Here is an 18,533-nt window from a genome sequence, read left to right as displayed (position 1 = left end):
CTGGTACCTTCAGCACATACTCATTCTATCTACAGGTGACCCAGTCTTGAGGCATCAATGTCAGAAGGACCTTAGGAGATAAGAATTGTCACTGTTTTTCAGATGAGAACACTGAGGCTCTGGGAGGTCGAGGGACTTGGTTAAAGTCACCCAGTCAGTAAAATGGCAGAGCTGGTGTGACAGCCCCCTCCTTCTAACACGTTCTTATCCTTTGGGTTCAGTCTGAGCACAGATTTGACTTAGACTGCCCGGGCTCAAAAGCCAGTGTCACCATTTACTATTTACCAGCTGGTGTCCTTGGGCAAACCACTTCTCCCTTCTGTGCCGTTTCCTCCTCTGTAAAGCAGGGACATGAGTCATTGCCACTTCACGCTGGCTGTGGGAGTCGGACATGCGGGCTCAGTGCAGTAATGTCTCTTACTTACCTGCTGTCCATATAGCACCAGGCCTCTTCTGAGCACTTTTCCTGTATCAGTTCATGGACCCCGCACAACACCCTTTTTACAGAAGAGGAAACTGAGGCAGTGAGAGGTTAAATAACTTCTCCAAGGTCACACGACTAGGAAATGTAGCAATAGTAAGAGCTGGATAATAGCTGCTGTTTGTGGTTCATGCTGGACAGCGCTGCTGTGAACTGTCCCTATAGTGGCACTTGTTGCTGGGGACTGTCGCCATCCTCTCCTTCCCGGACTGGGTGTGTCCTGGATGGCAAGGGAGCCTCGGGGTACACAGGGGCCTGTGTGCTGCCCCCTCAGCCTCGCGAGGGATCTCCCCGAGCCTCGCAGGAGCTGGGGCGCAGGGAAAGCGCGGGCGGCGCGGGCTGGCCGGGCGCTCAGTGGCCTCCAGGCCCCGCCCCAGCTCCGGGCCCGCGGGGGCGCACGGCGGGCGTGGGGCGGGGCCGGACAGGGCCGCTGAGCCGGTAAAAGCGGCGCGGGCCCCGAGCTGGGCACTGACGACCATGGCGCGTCCGAACCTCCCGCTGTCGATGGGCCTGGCCCTGCTCGCGCTCTGCCTCCTGGCGCTGTCCTGCGACGCCCGGACCGGGCCGCAGGGGCACTGGCTCGGAGAACGCCAGGACCTGTCGCCCAGCGACCCACAGGTTCAGAAGGCGACACAGGCGGCCGTGGCCAGCTACAACATGGGCAGCAACAGCCTCTACTACTTTCGTGACACGCACATCATTAAGGCGGAGCGGCAGGTAAGCGGGGCAGGGGCACAGCCAGGGCAGAACCAGGGCAGGGGCGGGAGGCCAGGGGCGCTGCCAGGGTGCAAGGTGAAGGAGGTGCCACACAAACAATCAAAATAACATTTTCCTACAATACAGGGTGCCCCAAAAGTCATCATACATAGGGAAAATGGGCAATTGTAGCTACAATGTCCCAATACAACAGGAGCTATAATTTCCCATTTTCCTATGTAGGGTGACTTTTGGGACACCCTGTATTAAAAAACCTGAATTAATGGACTGGGCCTGGTGGCTCAAGCCTGTAATCCCAGCATTTTAGGAGGCGAAAGCCGGAGTATTGCTTGAGGCCAGGAGTTAGAGATCAGCCTGCGCAACATAGTGAGACCCCCATCTCTACAAAAAATAGAAAAATCAGCCGGGTGTGGTGGTCACCACCTGTAGTCCCAGCTACTGGGATGGCTCAGGCAGGAGGATCACTTGAGCCTGGGAGTTTGAGGTTGTAGTGAGCTATGATGATGCCACTGCACTCCAGCCCTGGCAACAGAGCAAGACCCTGTCTAAAACAAAACAAAAAACAGCCCCCCAACTCAAAAAACCAAATAATTCCAAAAATCCATAGTGGACAAAATATCTACATTTCAAAGGAACACAAGACTCCCTCCTGTGTTGCACAACCCACCTCACTTGCCTCCATAGTCCCTGCTCTGACAGGGTGGATTGGCGGGGAGGGGAGGCCCTTGGGGACAGTAGGCAGCTCCGATGGCATGTCTGCTTCGGGAAGCTGTGTGCAAGTGGGTCTCAGCCTCCCGCACGGTTTAGTCCTCTCCTGGGGATCCTCACCCCAGGGCCAAACCCCCAGGCCAGAGTGCTGAATGTGTCCTGGGGGCATGGGACAATGTGGAGGGAGGTGAGAGGGCAGGACCAAGGGTTGTCTCCAGGCAACCCTGACCTGCCCCCACCCTCCGTCCCCAGCTGGTGGCTGGCGTCAAGTACTACCTGACGGTAGACATGGAGAGCACAGCCTGCCAGAAGAACAGGATTGCTGGAGACCACATCGACCTCACCACCTGCCCCCTGGCCGCAGGAACGCAGCAGGAGGTAACAGCCGAGCACCCCTGGCCCCAGCCCTCTGCAGGGCCTCAGACCCTCAGGTCATCCAGCCCGAACTGGTCTGGCTGGACCCGTCTGGCCTTCTGATGACAGCCTCCAGGCCAGGATGGGGAGTAGCAGGGAAGCTGTGGCTTCCCTGGGGAGTGGGGGAGTTGGCTACAGAGATCTGGGATCTAGCCCCTGCCATCTAACTTGATGTTCTTCGGGCCAGTGACTGCCCCTCTCTCGCCCCAGAGCGGCACTGGCAGGCAGAGGGCTGGCTATTGGCAGTGAGTGGGCCGGGGCTGGGCTCACCTCCCTTCTCCCCCGTATCTCTCCACAGAAGCTGCGCTGTGACTTTGAGATCCTACTAGTTCCCTGGCAGAACTCCTCCCAGCTGCTAAAGCACAACTGCGTGCAGGTGTAATAGTCCTCATCAGGAGCGGGGCAGGGGCGGGCGGCCTCGGTAGAGGGCATTTCAGGTCCATGGACATCTGTCACAATAAATTGCCAGCGCTGCTTCTTTTGTTGGTTTCTTCTGAGTGCTTCCCCCTTCCTCCCGACACCCCACCCTGTGCTGACAGGCCACCCACACCACCCCCAGCTGAGCTTCTGCTGTTCCAGCCCAGATAGTGCTGAGGGTGCAGGGTTCAGCCCCCAAATCTGGAGTCCCCCAAATACCGCAGCATTGAAGGTAGAGAGGGACAAATCTCCAGAGCCCCCAGACACAGCCAGAGACTCCCAGTGGTCTTAGAGGTAAGTCTTAGAGGCAAAGTCGCAGAAGAGGGATGGTGCCCCAAGACTAGAACAGGGCTGGTAGGGTATCCGTGAGTCCTTTGAGGAGGAGCCTGTGCTCTGTGCCCTCTCAGCACCCTAGAGGAGCTCAGGGGTGGTACGTGGTGGCTTCAGCCAGGCAGGCCCCAGGAGGCTGAGCTCCCAGCCTATGATTGCTATGCTTGCATGTGGCCCAATGATGGCAGAGCCCCTGCAGGCCAAGAGACCATGAGGGCTGGGACAGTGCCTCTCAAGTCCACACTGTGAGCCACACACCAGAGGGACTCCAATACCTTGCCTCTGCAAAGTCTCCTGGAAGGGGCAGGACAGGGATCCCAGAGGGACAAAGCTCAAATCTACTGCCCACAAGAGGGATGAGGGAATACATTCAATTCAATGTCATTTAAAGAAAGCACTTGCAACCTTTTTTGCACACTTGAATTTGTGGCTGCAATTCATACTCCTTATATACACACCTCCACACCCAAAACACAACACACCAGATATATACACACAGAAACACACAACACACGCTGAGATGCTGCCAGACACCATATACCCCCCCAAAACACAGACATAGCCTAGCAACTCCAAAGCCCAAGCAGAAATGCACGGAAGCAGCACACCCCAGAGAAATAACCTGGAGAGGCACACACAGGCCCCAGACACACAACCCAAAGACCCGCATGTCACATGCAGAGGTGTTCCTCAGACACACAAGCACACACCCAAACCTGGGCCAACGGCCGTGGGGGCACGAGGTGTTGCACCATCAGGCCCAGGCAGGCAGCCATTCCTTTGTGACGGCCTCACACCCACTGGTGAGCAGCAGCCCGGCTCCCAGACCCTGCCCTCTGCCCTCAGAGGCCATCTGAGGGTGGGCATGGGGAGGAAGGAAATAGATGCTGAATCCCACCGGGGAGTCTGAAGAGGGGAGTGGTTGCATTTGACAGGAGTCAGGGACACAGGGGACAACATCCAGCCCTGCTTCTGCTCAAGTCTGTCAGATGTGGCAGCTCATCCAGCCCAGGGTATGTGGGGGCTGCTGCTTGGAAGGGCTCCCATGTGCCAGCAAGTAGGAGGCCCCAGCATGGGGCTGGCACAGGGTAGGTGGCAGGAAATGTTTGTTGAATGAATGTGTGAGGTGGGGGGAGGAAAGGCCCAGAGATGCCTGCCAGGTGGCCTCTGCCCCTGGAATCTGTGCCCAAATCCCAGATGAACTTTCATCTGCACAGTCTATTCCTGCGCCCTGGGCCAGTGCCCTCCGCCAGGCAAGGGAGGGAGGTGCTGCTTCTGTCCTGAGGCTCTGGAGGCTCTGGTCCAGCCCAGAGATGGGGGTGGTTGGCAGAACTGTCCACCGCCCCTCGGCACCCACTCCTGACTCCCTCCAGCCTGCCCTGCACCCTGGACTCGCCTCTGCTAGACCTGAGACAGCTGTTGTAGATAGTGGAAAATCCCTCCTTGGCTGGGGAACCCCCTGGGCCAGGACTGGGCATGAGCTTGACTCAGTGTTAGGTCTCCAGCATCCAGCACAGGCCAGTGCCCACCCCTGCCACCCTCAGCCGTGGGGACTGGGGCTCTGGACATCCAGCCCAGGCCCAGGCTGTAAGTAGGGGAACTCATCTCAGCCCAGGACCAGGCAGCGTGGGGAGCAGTCACAAACCTCATCCCCTGCTTCCGTCTCCAGCATCAGGGCCATCCACTCCACATCCCTGCCCGGCCGCCACCCTGGGGCCAGAAGGACTAGAGCAGCCTCCACCCTACTTCCCCTCACAGAGGCTCTGGAGTCTGATTCCGGGCTGGGCTGGGTATGGCAATGACCCCTGACCTCTGGGTTTATGATATCCCCATCGGGTTGGCACCCTTATACTGGATGTTAAGGGTCCTGGCAGGCTGGTGTTCCTGGGCTCTGAGTCCCCATTCCTGGAGACCACTGGTCCCCCAGACCCAGACAACCCTGGGCTGTTCCAGCCTGTTCTTTTTTCTCCTGACTCCTGGGCCAGGTAGGCCTTCCTCCCCAAAGCAGGGTCACTGCCCACTGTATCCCCTCCTGGCACAGCTGGCACCTGGGCCCAGCCGACTTTCTGCGTCACCCCTCTGGTTTCTGCTAATGCACTGCTGGGCTGAGCTAGGATGCCGGGCCCTGGTGCGGCTGGAGGGGATCTGAGAACGGCCCCTTTCCCAGGCAGCACTAGCACACACACGCTTGCGTGTGGATACGCACGTGCACAAGTTCCCTTACTCTGTGCCTTGACCAAGCCAGTGAGGACACAGGGCCATCTGGGGTTTCAAAACTCTGTTGAGAACCCAGCCCTGCAGGGCCCAGACAATCATTCCAGCAGATTTGGGGACTCGTCCCGACCCACTAAGGTGGGCAGCTTGCCAGAGACTGAAGTCTATATCCGGTGTCCTTTGGGGGTCATCTCCTGAAGTCCTCTTCTCCAGCCTGCAGGGGTCGGGGAGGCATGGAGGGTTGGTGAAGGAGCTGGTGCTGGCCTCTGCCCTCCCCAATATCCATGTGACTATTACTTGGGGCCACTTCTGGGCACAAGACCCCAAGGCCCCCCTTGCCCCTCCCACTGTCCTGCTTGGTCTACCTCAAAGGTGACATCGATAATCTCATCAATGATGAATGCCTGGGAACGGAATTTCTGCTGTTGATTCTCCACACCCGCCACCAGCTGCAGGTAGTGGAACAGGAGCTCCTGCTGCCTGGGGGAGGGGAGGCAAGCGCTGGGCCCCCCTGCCTGCTGGGCCGTCCGGGCTCCCAGAGCCACCCGGATGGCTCTTCTGGCCGTCTCTCCACTCCCCCCGAAACTTACATCACCCTAGACCTCTATTCCCATATGTCTCCTTTTCCACATACAGAAAAGCCCCACATCTGCCTGTGCCATGGGGGCTTCTGACTATTCACCGTTTATCTTCCCAACCATCTATCCCTCCACCTGCCCATTCGTCACCTGCCCACACCTCTCCACGCACCCACCCGCCATCCACCTATCTCCCTATCCATTCACCCACTCTTCCCACCCCCACCCGTCCACTCACCTCTCCCTCCACCCCCTCCTTTCCCTGTGTCTCCACCCCACCTTGCTGTGTGCTCAGTCATACACCCAAGCACTCCACCACCCATTCACCCATTCGCCTCCCCCACCTCATCAATCCATCCATCAAAGAACATGGAAAACAACACTGCAAAGTGCTCTGAGGACATAGAGATGAACAAGAAACAGTCCTGCCCCAGCGCCAGACAACCCCAGACACACTGTGGTCGGTGCAAACGTGGGTGTGGAGGGGCCTGGAGGAGGGAAACTTCACCAGTGCTGGGGTCTGGAAAGGCTTCTGGAGGAAGCTGAGTTTGAAAGACACATGAGGGTTTGCCAGGCTTGGGCAGGGTCCCTGGTGCTCCAATGTGTGGGTTCAGGAGGAGCATAACTGGGGGGCCGGGGCAGCTTCCGGGAAGGGTGTTTCAGGAAGTGGATGAACTGCAGGTGGAGACACCTGGGAAGGGTCCAAGCAAGGAGCCTGGACCTTACCCGAAGGGGGGCAGGAGCTTAAACTCGGGGGAGGAGGGAGAAGGCCCCTCCCTGTGGAGGTGGAGGTGGACCAGTGGGGAGGTTTGGAGGCCAGCAAACCCAGAGGTGCCAAGGGCCCAGACCAGCATGGTGGCCAAGGAGCTGCAACAAGGAGGACAGACAGGAGAGTGACCCAGGAGATGAAGCAGCCAGGATTGGACCTCGGCTCTCCCAACTCTTGGTCACCTGAGCCTGGCATCAGCAGCCAGAGAACATTCCAGGCAGAGAGAACAGCGTAGGCAAAGGCCTGGAGTTAGAGAAGTATGAGCTGTGCTTAGGAAATGGTGTGGGTGAAGCAGACGTGAGCCAAGAGTGGCTGTGGTTGCCCCGATGAGAGGGAGGTTAGCTCAGCCCTGACCCGAGGGCCCTGAACGCCAGGCCACAGCGCTTGGGCTCGCTTTGCAGGCGAGGAGAGCCCAGAGGATGCCAGCAGTCAGGCCTGCCCTGGGAGCTGGATGGGAGCCAGTTTGGACAGGGTGGGGCAGGGCCCAGCTCTCAGAGTGAAGGATCTCTGGGGGGCCAGGTCTAAGAGCCAGGAAGCGGGGGCCTGTACTAAGGACCCCAGTCATGAGCACGAGTCCCCAGCCATGAGTCCCCAGCTGTCCTGGCCCAACTGGCCACTCAAGTGGACAGGAATGGAGGTCGCCCACCTGGGCCCCAGGCCTTTACCCACGCTGTTCCCCCCACCCGCCTCATCATCCCTCCACGTGGCTGAAGTCCACCGATCGATCCTCTGGGGCCCAGCACAGGCCTTTAGCGGTGGGGCCCTCATGGGCAGGGACTGAGTCTGTATCCTCTTTGGGTCCCTGGAGCCCTCACAGGGCTGCCCCTGACAGAGGTCAGGATGTTTCTTGAGTAACGGCATGAGCGGAATCCCTGCTGGTGGGCGGTACAGGAACCCCTGGGTGTGCAGGAGCCACTCGTGGTCTCCACGTCCCCCCGCCAGGCCGATACACAGGCTTAGTGTATCAGAGGGGCAGGCAAAGTCCTTCCCCTCCCAGCCCGTGGCCAGGCTCCCAGCCCTCTCCCTCAGACCCGAGGCCTCCCTCTCCTGGCGTCTCTCACTTCTCAGTCATGGCCCCAAACTTTTTCTCCAGGAGCTGCTTCTTCATGGTGCCTTCACTCAGCTCCCCTTCAGGCTCTGGGTGTAGAGAAGGGAGGGGGTGGGAGAGACCCCATATGTCATGGAGACAGAGGCCAAAGGAGCTTCCGCCTGGGACTCCTCCAAAGGGGCTGCTTCTCCAGGCAGGGCGTGTGTGGCAGTTTTGTTTGTTTGCTCGTCCATTAACCATTCCTTCTTCTTCTGGTAAAAGTGTCCCAATTTTCCTGAGGGACCACTTCCAGCCCTTTTCAATCCACGCTGTCTAGCTGGGGTTGGTCCCACCCCTCCCCCTGCTCCAAGGACATGTGACTTAGGCCTGACCAATCAGAACAGCCTATCCTTTTGGCTGCAGTGACTGGTTCAGAATTATGCACAAAGGGGGTCATTTCTGGGACTTCGTTGGGACTGCTAGGAGAAGAGGACTTCTTTTTCTGCTGGGAGGGCTAGGGATGGCTAAACTGTGAGGATTCAGTACTAGTGTTGCAGGTGACCATTTGCCACCACAAGGGAAGAGTTGCCCTTAGAAAAAAGTCCACACAGAGGGCTACAGAGCACAGAGATTTAAAGGAGACCAAATTCTGATCATGATTTGAGTCCTGGATCCAGCCATTCCTGAAAGCCCATGTACCCTCAACTTGCTAAGTAATTTGAGCCAATTAATTTCTCTTTTTGATTAAGCCATTTTGCACTGAGTGTCTGTTGCTGATGGAGAGTGCAGGTGAGGGACGAGGTGATCTCACAGGACCTTTAATTTTCTGGTGTTCATGATCCTAAGAGTGGGATTCTGGAGCTCAGATTCTGAAGTTCTGAGAATCCTTAAGCAGGAAGCAAACCAACTGGCTCAAAATCAATTCACCCAGAAAATCAGGGGTGTGAAAACGAACATGTACAGAAAACTTCATTTTTGTAGACTTTCAATCCATGTTGAGTGACTCCAGACAAGGGTGTATAACCTTGACAAAACCCACAATGGCAGTTGAAACCATCCCATGGAAGGCCAATTGCTATGAACTTTATAAGTTATTAACAGAAATGGGGGTTTGGTGAATTATAAGTTGGCCAATTAGTCTTTTCCCAAGTGGGTCTTTCAAGAATTGACCATCAGTTTAATCGGCATTGGGCGGATTGTCCTAGAGCCCTAAACTCTGAAAGTCCTCCCGAGGCTCAGATTCCAAAACTTTGAACTGAGCCAGGCATTCTGTGCCTGACTGTGGAAGGAGGCTGAAGGCCTGGGGAGATGGGCCCAGCCTGCAGGCAGGGCCGGGGCGGGCAAGGTCAGTACCTGCTTGTTTGAGCTCCGTCAGCGAGTCCTCCAGCAGCTTCTCTTGGACTTGGGTGGCCCTCTGGGAAGAAGAGCCACGGTCCTGCCAGAGTCCCATGCCCGCCCGTCCCTATAGCACCCTGAACCTCCCTCTTGTGTTTCCTGATCTGGTCCATCTACCCAACTCTGCTTGGTACCTCCTGCTTCACTTTCTCTAGGCCTTTGAGCAGTGCCATCTGGAAGTTATCCACCAAGACAGCAATCACCAGGCTGGGGAGGGCACAGAGGGGTGCTCTCAAGGAGGAGGCCATAGGAGAGGCCCTGCACCTTCCCTGGGTTCTGTGTGGTTTGGCCAAGGGGAGAGGGCTGGGGTGGAGGTGCCCGGGGGAGGTGGGGGAAGGGGAGGGAAGCTTGGAAGCAGAGCAGTGGTGGGTCCTCACTTGAGGAAGATGAAGTACTGGATGATGATGTAAATCATGAGAATGGGAACGATGTACCAGGCGCCTGGGGGAGAGTGGGAGAGAGGGGGTCCATTCGGCTGTGCTCGCCTGGCCACATCACACCCCTGCCAGCAGATGGGGTGGCTGAGTCTTCAGGGTCTGCCCACCCAGCCAGTCCCCTGCCCTCCCCGCAGCCAGGGGCCTGCCCCACCCTGGGCCCGGCTGTCTATGTAGATGAGGGACCAGTCGTCCAGGGTGAGCATGGTAAAGAGGGTGAAGATGGTGGTGAAGATGCTCTGGAAGCGCTTGGGGTCAGATTTGCGGAACAGTGCCCGGAGTACCACGGAGAAGAGGACTGGCTGTTCAGGGCCAAACCAGGCTCCTAGGTCCTATCCCTGCCCCAGCGCCCTCCGCCCCCAGTCCCTGCTCCCTCCCCTCCTGCCCCTTCCACTACAGCCCCCAGCCCCCCCAGCACAGGATACAGAGGCAGGTAAACATGAGGATGAGGATGGCTGTGATGGACGGCAAGGACCGAGCCAGGGTCTCTGTCACTTCATGGAGGCTGGTCAGGACACTGTGGGCAGAAGTGGAGAAGGGGGCCAAGTCAGTGGGGGTGGTGATCTGTGCCCAGCAGCCAGAGCTGGCACTGAAGGCAGGAGGCCCCTGATTTGTGGGTGACTTGGGTGAGTCCTGGCTCCTCTCTGGAAAATGAAGAGATTGATCCCACTGGAGTGCAGGAGACTTATCAGGAGCAGGCATGGGTCTGCAACCTCCTGACCTCCATCCCTGGGGCGGTCACAGTGGATCCCTGGGGGGCCTAGGCCTGTGTCGCCCTTCCATCGGAGGCCCCATACCAGGGTGGGCAGCCATGACTGCTCTGACCTCAGCTTCCGCAGGACCCGGATGGCCCTGAGGGCCCGAAGGCTCTTGAAGACCTTGAGGACCCGGAAGAGGCTTAGCTGATAGATGGAGAAGGAGTCGAGCTGCATGAGCATGAAGTCCAGCATAGCGATGATCATGATGAAGAAGTCTGAGGGGACACAGGGGCCTGAGTGTGGCAGGCTCCTGTGGGCCCCTGGCCCGCCCCACAGCCCTCCTGATGCCAACACCCCTGTCCCTGCCCCCTTTCATCTTCAGCCTCCCCCAGACAGTTCAGTGGCTCCCGCCAAACATACATGCACCCATGCACACGCACCACACCCAGCCCCAGCCCCACCCACCCAGATTGTTCCACGGATCACGAAAATACAAGAAGCCCAGGGCGATGATCTTGAGCAGAGCTTCCAGTACGTAGACACAGAAGAAAATGGAATCCAAGGCCGTGAAGTACCACTCTGTGGGGATACCAGGGGTCCTCACTCAGGACCACCGCCAGCACCCTTTCTCCTTTCTCTTCTCCTCACCACTGGGACCTCACACAAGCCCAAATAGCTTGGCTCTCCCTGGCTCTGCCCTAAATGGCTGTGTGACTTAACCACTCTGTGCCTCAATTTTCTTGTCTTTACAATGGGGATAATAAAACTCCACCTGATAGAGTTGTGGTGAGCATTAAATGCATTTAACACAGTGCTTAGAATTGAGCCTGAAACAGTGAGCTGTGGCGGATCCTCTCCTTCACCCTGCTCCACGGCGTTTTAGAGGCTGGCCTTCCCAGGCGTTCCACTCTCATCCCCCGCCCGGGGCCTTCTCTTGGGGGTCTCCTGCCCTTCCCGCAAATCCTGGCTTCCCCTAACCCTTCCCGCCCAAAGCAGCATCTTCAGAGTGATGCGCCCCCTGGCGGCTGTTGCTGCAAACAGCAAGCCGCTAGTTCAGCCTGTGTTCGAATCTCTGGCCCGCTGACCTTGGCAGTATCTTTCTGAGCCTCATCTCTAACACTGGGCGAAGATCAAGCGAGCTAAGTTATATAAATGGCCGGTCATTTGATCAGGCCCACAGAAGGTCCTGGAACAACATCAGTGGGCTTCTCCATGTCAACGGAGCTCCCTGGCTCTTACCACCCCGGATCTCCACTTCGGCAAAGGTCTGGACCACAAGCATGACAGTGTTGAGGCAGATGACAAAGAAAATGAAGCCTTCAAAGACCAGGGAGTGGGTCAGGTTCCAGATCATTTTCCGGAATTCCTCAATGAAGTAGCTTAATTTTCCCCACAGCCAACGGCTCCAAGTGTGCATCCTCCTGTGGGCCCTCTGGGACCGGCCGGCTGTAAGGGGGACAGAAAGTCAAGTCTGTTCAGATGGGGGACATGGGGGGCCCAGGCACCCTCCCAGACAGGGTCAGAGTTCATCGTCATTCCTGCTTGCTTGCCTGTCATTCACTAAGGTACCTCTATGCTAGCCTGTGTTGGTATTGGGGCCACAGGCCGACACCTTCCCTGGCAGGTGCCAGCCTGTTTGGGAGCGGGAGTTGGCTTGAGTGGATCCTGAGAGCTCCAGCTCCTCACCTCCATGCCTTTCTTTACTCACATGGCAACTTACACATGGAAAATCCCCCTTCTCAACACCCCATCCTCTTTGTAAACTCACCCTCTCCCTTTAAGATCCTGCTGAAACATTCCCTCTTCCAGCTGCCTTTCCTGTCTGCATTCATTAAGACACTCACCCTTCTCTGCTTGTTTGTGAGATTGTTGCCATGTTTACTGAACTACTGGGAACTAAGTTTGGGGGATTGTGAGTTAACAGGCAAGGTCTCTCCCTGCCCTCCAGTAAGGCCTCATTCAGGCACTAGCTCCTAGGCTCTGTCCTCATGCAGCTCCCACATAGTGGGAGAAATGTGGACAGATAGAATCCACAGCGGTAAATGTTCTCATGTGGAGGAGGACAGGCCCCTATCACTGGATGGTTTGTGATTGGTTAAGTGGCCATTCCTAGTCTTGGAGCCCTTTGAGGGCAGCAACAGTGTTGGATTTTTCCCTGTGCTGCCAGAGCCCTGGCAGGCTATGTACCCACATTCATCAAGAGTCAGTGTATGAGAAGTGAATGTGTGAATGAACAAAGCAGTGACTGAATCACAAACATCTCGTGGCCTGAAGAGGTGCATAATTCAAGAAATAAAAGATGGGATGATGAACAGTCAGGAGAGTGAATAGCCAGTGAACTACATATGCAGGTGAGAGTCAAGCCTCATGATCTGTGGAAGGTCAGCATAGGGGCTGGGGCAGGTTTGGAATCTGGGCCAGGGTGTGGGAGTTGGGGTGTGGGGCCTCGGAAAGACTCACTTTTGCGCTTCTGAAATTGCTCATCTTCTGTGTCCCAGCTTACTGAGTCCTTGGAGGAGGGATCCTTAGGAGGAACTTTGCTGGAGAGCTGGGAGCCAAGCGAGTAAATTCTAGAGAGAGCCTGAGTTATGCTGGAGGCCATGCCTCTAGCTTGTGCCCCACCAGGTGGGTGGGGTGTCTTAAGAGAAATGGCAGAGCTGAGGGAGTTCGGAACCAGGCTGTGGGTCTTGCCTGGGATAGAGAGTTGGGAAGTGACCTGAGGGTACTCCCTGTATTGGCGATCACTGTGAGAGTCATCATAACGATGCAAGCCATGGTGGTGCTCTCTGCTGCGGTGGTGGTCTCCGTGGTGGTGGACTTTGTGGCGGGAACGCTCGCCACGGTGGAGCCCAGCATGGTGGGAAGTCTTGCTGTGGTGGTAGGACCCGTCGTGGTGGGAAGATCCACCATAGGAGTACTGGGACAAATTCTCATCAAGTGGTTTGGGCCCACCATGATAGTGGGGCCTGCCATGGTGGTGAGACCTGCCATAGTGGTGGGGTCTGCCATGGTGATGAGACCCACTGTGGTGGGATCCAACATGGTGGGAGTACTCACTGTGTTGGGAACCAACATGGAGGGAGGACTCACCATGGTGGGATCCAACATGGTGGGAGGACTCACTGTGTTGAGAACCAACATGGAGGGAGGACTCACCGTAGTGGGATCCAACATGGTGGGCCCCACTGTGATGCATCCTGCTACTATGGTGGTGCCCATCATTGAAGTAGTCCTCCCCAAAGGCATCATGGGAAGAGACAATGCCATGAGAGGCAGCTGTATCAAGAGCTGTGGGGCTGTGGGCTCTGCCATGCTGGAGGGCCTCATCGTGGTGGTGAGATTGGGGGGAATGGTAGAAGGAGGGATTGTCTTGGAGGTCTTGGAACTCACGAGAGTGGTGAGATCCATCATGATGGTGGGGTGTGCCATGATGGTGGGACTCACTGTGGTGATGGGCCACCCTGTAGTCAGGGGACTTATGGCGGCGGTGAGCTCCACTGTGGCCTGGCCTGTGGTGTGAGGATGATGGGTGGGGCTGAGAGAACATGTCCAAGTTATTGGTGTCTGCCTCGTTTTGAGCCTTTTCAGACATTGAGGTTTGATCCATGACTGTGCTGGGAACCCTGGAACAAAGAGCTCAAGACCTGGGCCCAACAGGCCCCTCCTGGATTTCCCTTCTCTCCTAAGATAAGCTCAACACAAACTGCAACACTGGGCTTCTAGGAAGGCCTGACTATTCTCACAGAACTCTTCCCTCTATGATGTCACCGAGAGGCCTGGGCCTAATTCCCAAATGCCTCCTCCTGGGCTGTAGTTTGGAATCAGGAATTACTGTGTCCAACTCCTTCACTGTAAAATGAGGAAAATGAAGTCAAGAAAAGGGAAGGGCTGGCCCAAGGTGACCCAGCAGGTCAATGGCAAAGCTGGACAAAGAAGTCCATGGTGATGGCCGGGCACGGTGGCTCACGCCTGTAATCCTAGCACTCTGGGAGGCCGAGGTGGGCGGATCGTTTGAGCTCAGGAGTTCGAGACCATCCTGAGCAAGAGCGAGACCCTATCTCTACTAAAAATAGAAAGAAATTATATGGACAGCTAAAAATATATATAGAAAAAATTAGCCGGGCATGGTGGCACATGCCTGTAGTCCCAGCTACTCGGGAGGCTGAGACAGGAGGATCCCTTGAGCTCAGGAGTTTGAGGTTGCTGTGAGCTAGGCTGACGCCACGGCACTCACTCTAGCCTGGGCAACAGAGTGAGACTCTGTCTCAAAAAAAAAAAAAAAAAAAAAAGAAGTCCATGGTGACGCTATGGCTTCATCAGTTGCTTTAACCCTATTGTTGGAAAGAAATTCACGAGGCCAAGTGGTCTAGTCCCTAGTTTCACCTAGATACAGGCATGTGCCACCACATCTAATTTTTTCTATATATATTTTTAGCTGTCCATATAATTTCTTTCTATTTTTTTAGTAGAGACGGGGTCTCACTCTTGCTCAGGCTGGTCTCGAACTCCTGAGCTCAAACAATCCACCCACCTCGGCCTCCCAGAGTGCTAGGATTACAGGTGTGAGCCACCGTGCCTGGCCGAGACATTTCTAAACCAGGGGTTCTGTATTTTTTTTCTTGGCTCTTTTCAGTTTCTTGCATGAAGGAGTTGCACTAGCCCAAGTTAAAAGCAGACCCCAAATGGTTGCATTATACAAGCTGTGAGGTTTTTAAGAGGTTTGTGACAAGGGACAGAGGGGAAATTCTACTCACTGCAAGGAAATTCTCACTTAAGCTTCAGTGAGCCGCGAGCACTTAAAACCCATGAACCTGGCTGGGCGTGGTGGCTCACGCCTATAATCCTAGCACTCTGGGAGGCCGAGGTGGGTGGATCATTGGAGCTCAGGAGTTCGCCACCAGTCTGAGCAAGAGTGAGACCCCATTCTACTAAAAATAGAAAGAAATTAGCAGGACAACTAAAAATATATGGAAAAAATTAGCCGGGCATGGTGGCGCATGCCTGCAGTCCCAGCTACTCAGGAGGCTGAGGCAGAAGGATGGCTTGAGCCCAGGAGTTTGAGGTTGCTGTGAGCAAGGCTGATGCCATGGCACTCTAGCCTGGGCAACAGAGTGAGACTGTCTCAAAAAAAAAAGAAAAAAAAATCCCGTGAACCTTCAGCTGATCGTCCTTAGCTAGTCCAATCTCTACAAGGAACTGGCACATGTTCTTGCGCTGGTCACCCTGTACTGAATGACTTCTCCATATTCTGGATGCTCAATTACAGTACCATTGCAGGCAAATTTCTTTCTTTCTTTCTTTTTTTTTGAGACAGAGTCTCACTCTGTTGCCCGGGCTAGAGTGCCGTGGCATCAGCCTAGCTCACAGCAACCTCAAACTCCTGGGCTTAAGCGATCCTACCGCCTCAGCCTCCTGAGTAGCTGGGACTACAGGCATGCACCACCATGCCCGGCTAATTTTTTCTATATATTTTTAGTTGTCCAGCTAATTTCTTTCTATTTTTTTAAGTAGAGACGGGGTCTCGCTCTTGCTCAGGCTGGTCTCGAACTCCTGAGCTCAAACGATCCTCCCGCCTCAGCCTCCCAGAGTGCTAGGATTACAGGTGTGAGCCACTGCGCCTGGCCTAAATTTCTTCTTAAACATCTTCACTATATTTCTTTTCATCGTAATCATCAGCGATCCCTTGGACAGTAGTAAGGGTCTTCCTCCCATTTCTCTGTTGAATTCTTATATGGATATAATCCTCAGTGCTGGCAGGAAGCAGGTCCTCACCCTTATTTGCACCAGCAAAGGGGCCGAAAGAGTGCAGGTTCTGGATATCGGACATAGGATACGATTCCTTTTCCTCAGAGAAGGTGGTGGCAGGAGAAACTGGGGTCAGGGCGGGGAGGAGGCTGCTGAGTCCTTAGCTCAGTGACTGGGGCCCAGGGATTCTGTATTGTGATTGAAAAAAAAAAAAAAAGCGTCGGTTTTGAATGTCATGTGCCACATGTTGCCAGTACTTACAGTGACAGATGTAATCGAGCAGCCGCATGGCAGCGAACAGTGGGACTGTGTTCTTTTGGTCGAGTCCTTTCTCAGTTTTTAATGTGAGATCGGGAAGTCTGTTGATAATTTGTGAACACGTATAGCCTGGAGAGGAGGTCGAGGCTGATCATATCACCCTTGCCCTTCTGAGTTCCCTTCCCGACCTCCCCGTAAGCACCAACACCTGACTTATGGGAACGAACAGACTACTGGTATGAAAGAAAAATCAGAGGAAGTTTTCCTTCTAAAGAAATAATTTTTATATCCTGTGACTCAGCTGCCTTCCTGCTACTTTGCTATTGATGTAAACACTCTAAATCATGAATTCTGCAGGTCAGTAGTGAATTTCATTGTGAAGATTTCATATTTTTTTGCAAGTTTTTTTGTTTAGTCATCTGTCCTGCCCTTTTATTTTATATCTTATTATTAGCATTTGTCTTTTACAGATGGGTCTCACGGTCCATTATGTTAATTTTTTAATATGAGGTATGAAATGAAAGAGGATTCTAGGACTAGGACCGTGGGAAAATCTGGCAAGATTGGCTAGTGACAAAGAATTGCAACACACACATGTAGCAATGGCTCCAACAAAATTGAAAAGACCCTCCCTACAAATCACAGCCATTTGACAAGTAAATGAGATATTTTTAAAACATCTATTGGTATCTCAAAACAAAAAGATTAAGGCTTTTATTTTAAAGGTCCCATGGCTCAAAAAGCAAGCTATTTGGTAGCAGAACCTATTATCCAGAAAAAGAAAAGTCATACACATGGTGAGAACATAATGGTTAGCCAGGGTGTAAAATGACAGTGAGTAAAATGCTAATGCAAGATGCACTACATAAGAGAAAGTTCTACTCTCAGACAGAACAATAACTTGATACATTGATGACATGGCATGTGATGCTGAAGAGGTTTTTGTTTGTTTCTTTGGTAACATACTGAAAAACAACAGATTCTTTGTTTGTTTGTTTTTTTGAGATGGATTTTGCTGTTTCCCAGGCTGGTCTGGAACTCCTGGCCTCAAGACATCCTCCAGCCTTGGTCTCCTGAATAGCTGGGATTACAGGACTAGCCACCACGACCACCACCACCAACAGGTTCTTTCACTTTTATTTTTTCAGAGATAGGATCTCACTCTGTTGCCCAGGCTGGAGTGCAATGGCGCAATCATAGCTCACAGCAACCTCAAACTCCTGGGCTCAAGTGATGCTCCTGCCTCAGCCTCCTGAGTAACTGGGACTACAGGCATGTGCCACTGCGTGGGGCTAATTTTTTAATTTTTTGTAGAGACAGGGTCTTGCTGAGGGAAGAAACAACACGAAGTTCTTTTCTCCTAGAGTGCATTCTGTGTATATCACCACACCCTCAGAACACTCCAGAGATTCTCGAAACACCTGTGCGTCAGAATCAGTAAGGGCATCTAGAGATGCTGGGACTTCTTAGCCTCTTGAGTAATCTTCACAATAAATCTCCATATGTATGTCCATATCTCCTAACAGTTCTGCTTCTCTGGAGAACCCCAACCAACCCAGTGTTGTGACCTGCAGCCAAGGTGTTCCAGAGAAGGCAGTGCATCCTTTGACACCACAAGAGTCTCACCTAGACGCACACCTGCTGTGCCTATTCCTGTGGACACACATGGATGCAGTGTCCCCACCCAGCCGGCCACCCCTCATCCCTTCCAGCCCAGTATTTTCTGGGGCTTCAGTTCCGAATGGCTGTGGGAAGTGTTTCTGGCCTTAGACCGGTTCCCTCTCCCCCACCCCCTGCTGCTGTGCCCACTCAAGGTGACAGATGATGTGTCCTTGTCATCATCTGGGGACTTACCAGGGTTCCTCATTGCCTGTGGCTTGGTCGTGTGATCTGCTGTGGCCAGTGGAAGGGAGTGAGCACACTGTCTCTGAGCACACCTGAGCAGGAGTTCACAGAGGGACTTGCACGGTTGGTGTCAGCTCCTTGGGCTGCTGTGCACTTTGCCAGGAGGAGCTGTCCCTGGTCGGGGCTACTCCTTTCACCTGGGCCCAGAGTGTAACCCAGGAGGTGGGGACCTGGCCTTCACCCCCTGCCTGAAGCCGAACGCTACTGAGCCCAGAAGCCTCTCCACTGACCTCCAGCCCTCATGCTAGGTGAGTGAGAAAGAAATGTCTGTCCTGAGCCGTCAAGATTCTGGGTTTGCTTGTTTGCAGAGCAAAAGCTGACTCAATAATCAGGGTGACAATGAGGAGACATTGAGCTGGCTCCAAAGCAGCCCTTCCCCAGGTCAGGGAGGACTGTCCGGTATGTCGTTGGCTACGCAGGGGGCACTATTGCCCTTCCTGTTT

General features: G+C 54.5%; 2 protein-coding genes across 2 annotated transcripts; one reads left to right on the top strand and one right to left on the bottom strand.

The window, feature by feature from the left end:
- Positions 1-909: 909 nt before the first annotated feature.
- Positions 910-2,786, top strand: CST6 (cystatin E/M). The gene is made up of 3 exons (XM_069470153.1): positions 910-1,198; positions 2,159-2,284; positions 2,619-2,786. Exons 1-3 carry the CDS (start codon positions 959-961, stop codon positions 2,700-2,702), a joined length of 450 nt encoding a protein of 149 aa, XP_069326254.1. The 5' UTR covers positions 910-958; the 3' UTR covers positions 2,703-2,786.
- A 2,682-nt stretch (positions 2,787-5,468) lies between these two features.
- On the bottom strand, positions 5,469-18,517 carry CATSPER1 (cation channel sperm associated 1). Its single transcript, XM_069470659.1, has 13 exons — positions 18,040-18,517; positions 16,189-16,314; positions 11,422-11,628; positions 10,648-10,761; positions 10,310-10,457; positions 9,910-10,001; positions 9,639-9,782; positions 9,428-9,491; positions 9,185-9,257; positions 9,009-9,069; positions 7,690-7,765; positions 5,647-5,761; positions 5,469-5,495 (listed from the first exon to the last, which is right to left on the bottom strand). Exons 1-13 carry the CDS (start codon positions 18,050-18,052, stop codon positions 5,469-5,471), a joined length of 1,260 nt encoding a protein of 419 aa, XP_069326760.1. The 5' UTR covers positions 18,053-18,517.
- Between the last annotated feature and the right edge of the window lie 16 nt (positions 18,518-18,533).

The sequence above is a fragment of the Eulemur rufifrons genome, chromosome 6, assembly GCF_041146395.1.
Source record: "Eulemur rufifrons isolate Redbay chromosome 6, OSU_ERuf_1, whole genome shotgun sequence".
Lineage (NCBI taxonomy): Eukaryota > Metazoa > Chordata > Mammalia > Primates > Lemuridae > Eulemur > Eulemur rufifrons.
Note: the sequence above shows the minus strand (reverse complement) of the source record. Positions and strands in the feature narration are given on the sequence as shown.

Excerpts from the sequence above, each read along its gene's own strand:
- CST6 (XM_069470153.1), top strand. The coding sequence starts at position 959 with ATGGCGCGTCCGAACCTCCCGCTGTCGATGGGCCTGGCCCTGCTCGCG. Across the intron at positions 1,199-2,158 it reads TCATTAAGGCGGAGCGGCAG|CTGGTGGCTGGCGTCAAGTA; the intron begins GTAAGCGGGGCA and ends CTCCGTCCCCAG. Across the intron at positions 2,285-2,618 it reads CCGCAGGAACGCAGCAGGAG|AAGCTGCGCTGTGACTTTGA; the intron begins GTAACAGCCGAG and ends ATCTCTCCACAG.
- CATSPER1 (XM_069470659.1), bottom strand. Across the intron at positions 10,762-11,421 it reads CGAAGTGGAGATCCGGGGTG|AGTGGTACTTCACGGCCTTG; the intron begins GTAAGAGCCAGG and ends GTATCCCCACAG. Across the intron at positions 5,496-5,646 it reads TTATCGATGTCACCTTTGAG|GCTGGAGAAGAGGACTTCAG; the intron begins GTAGACCAAGCA and ends CGACCCCTGCAG.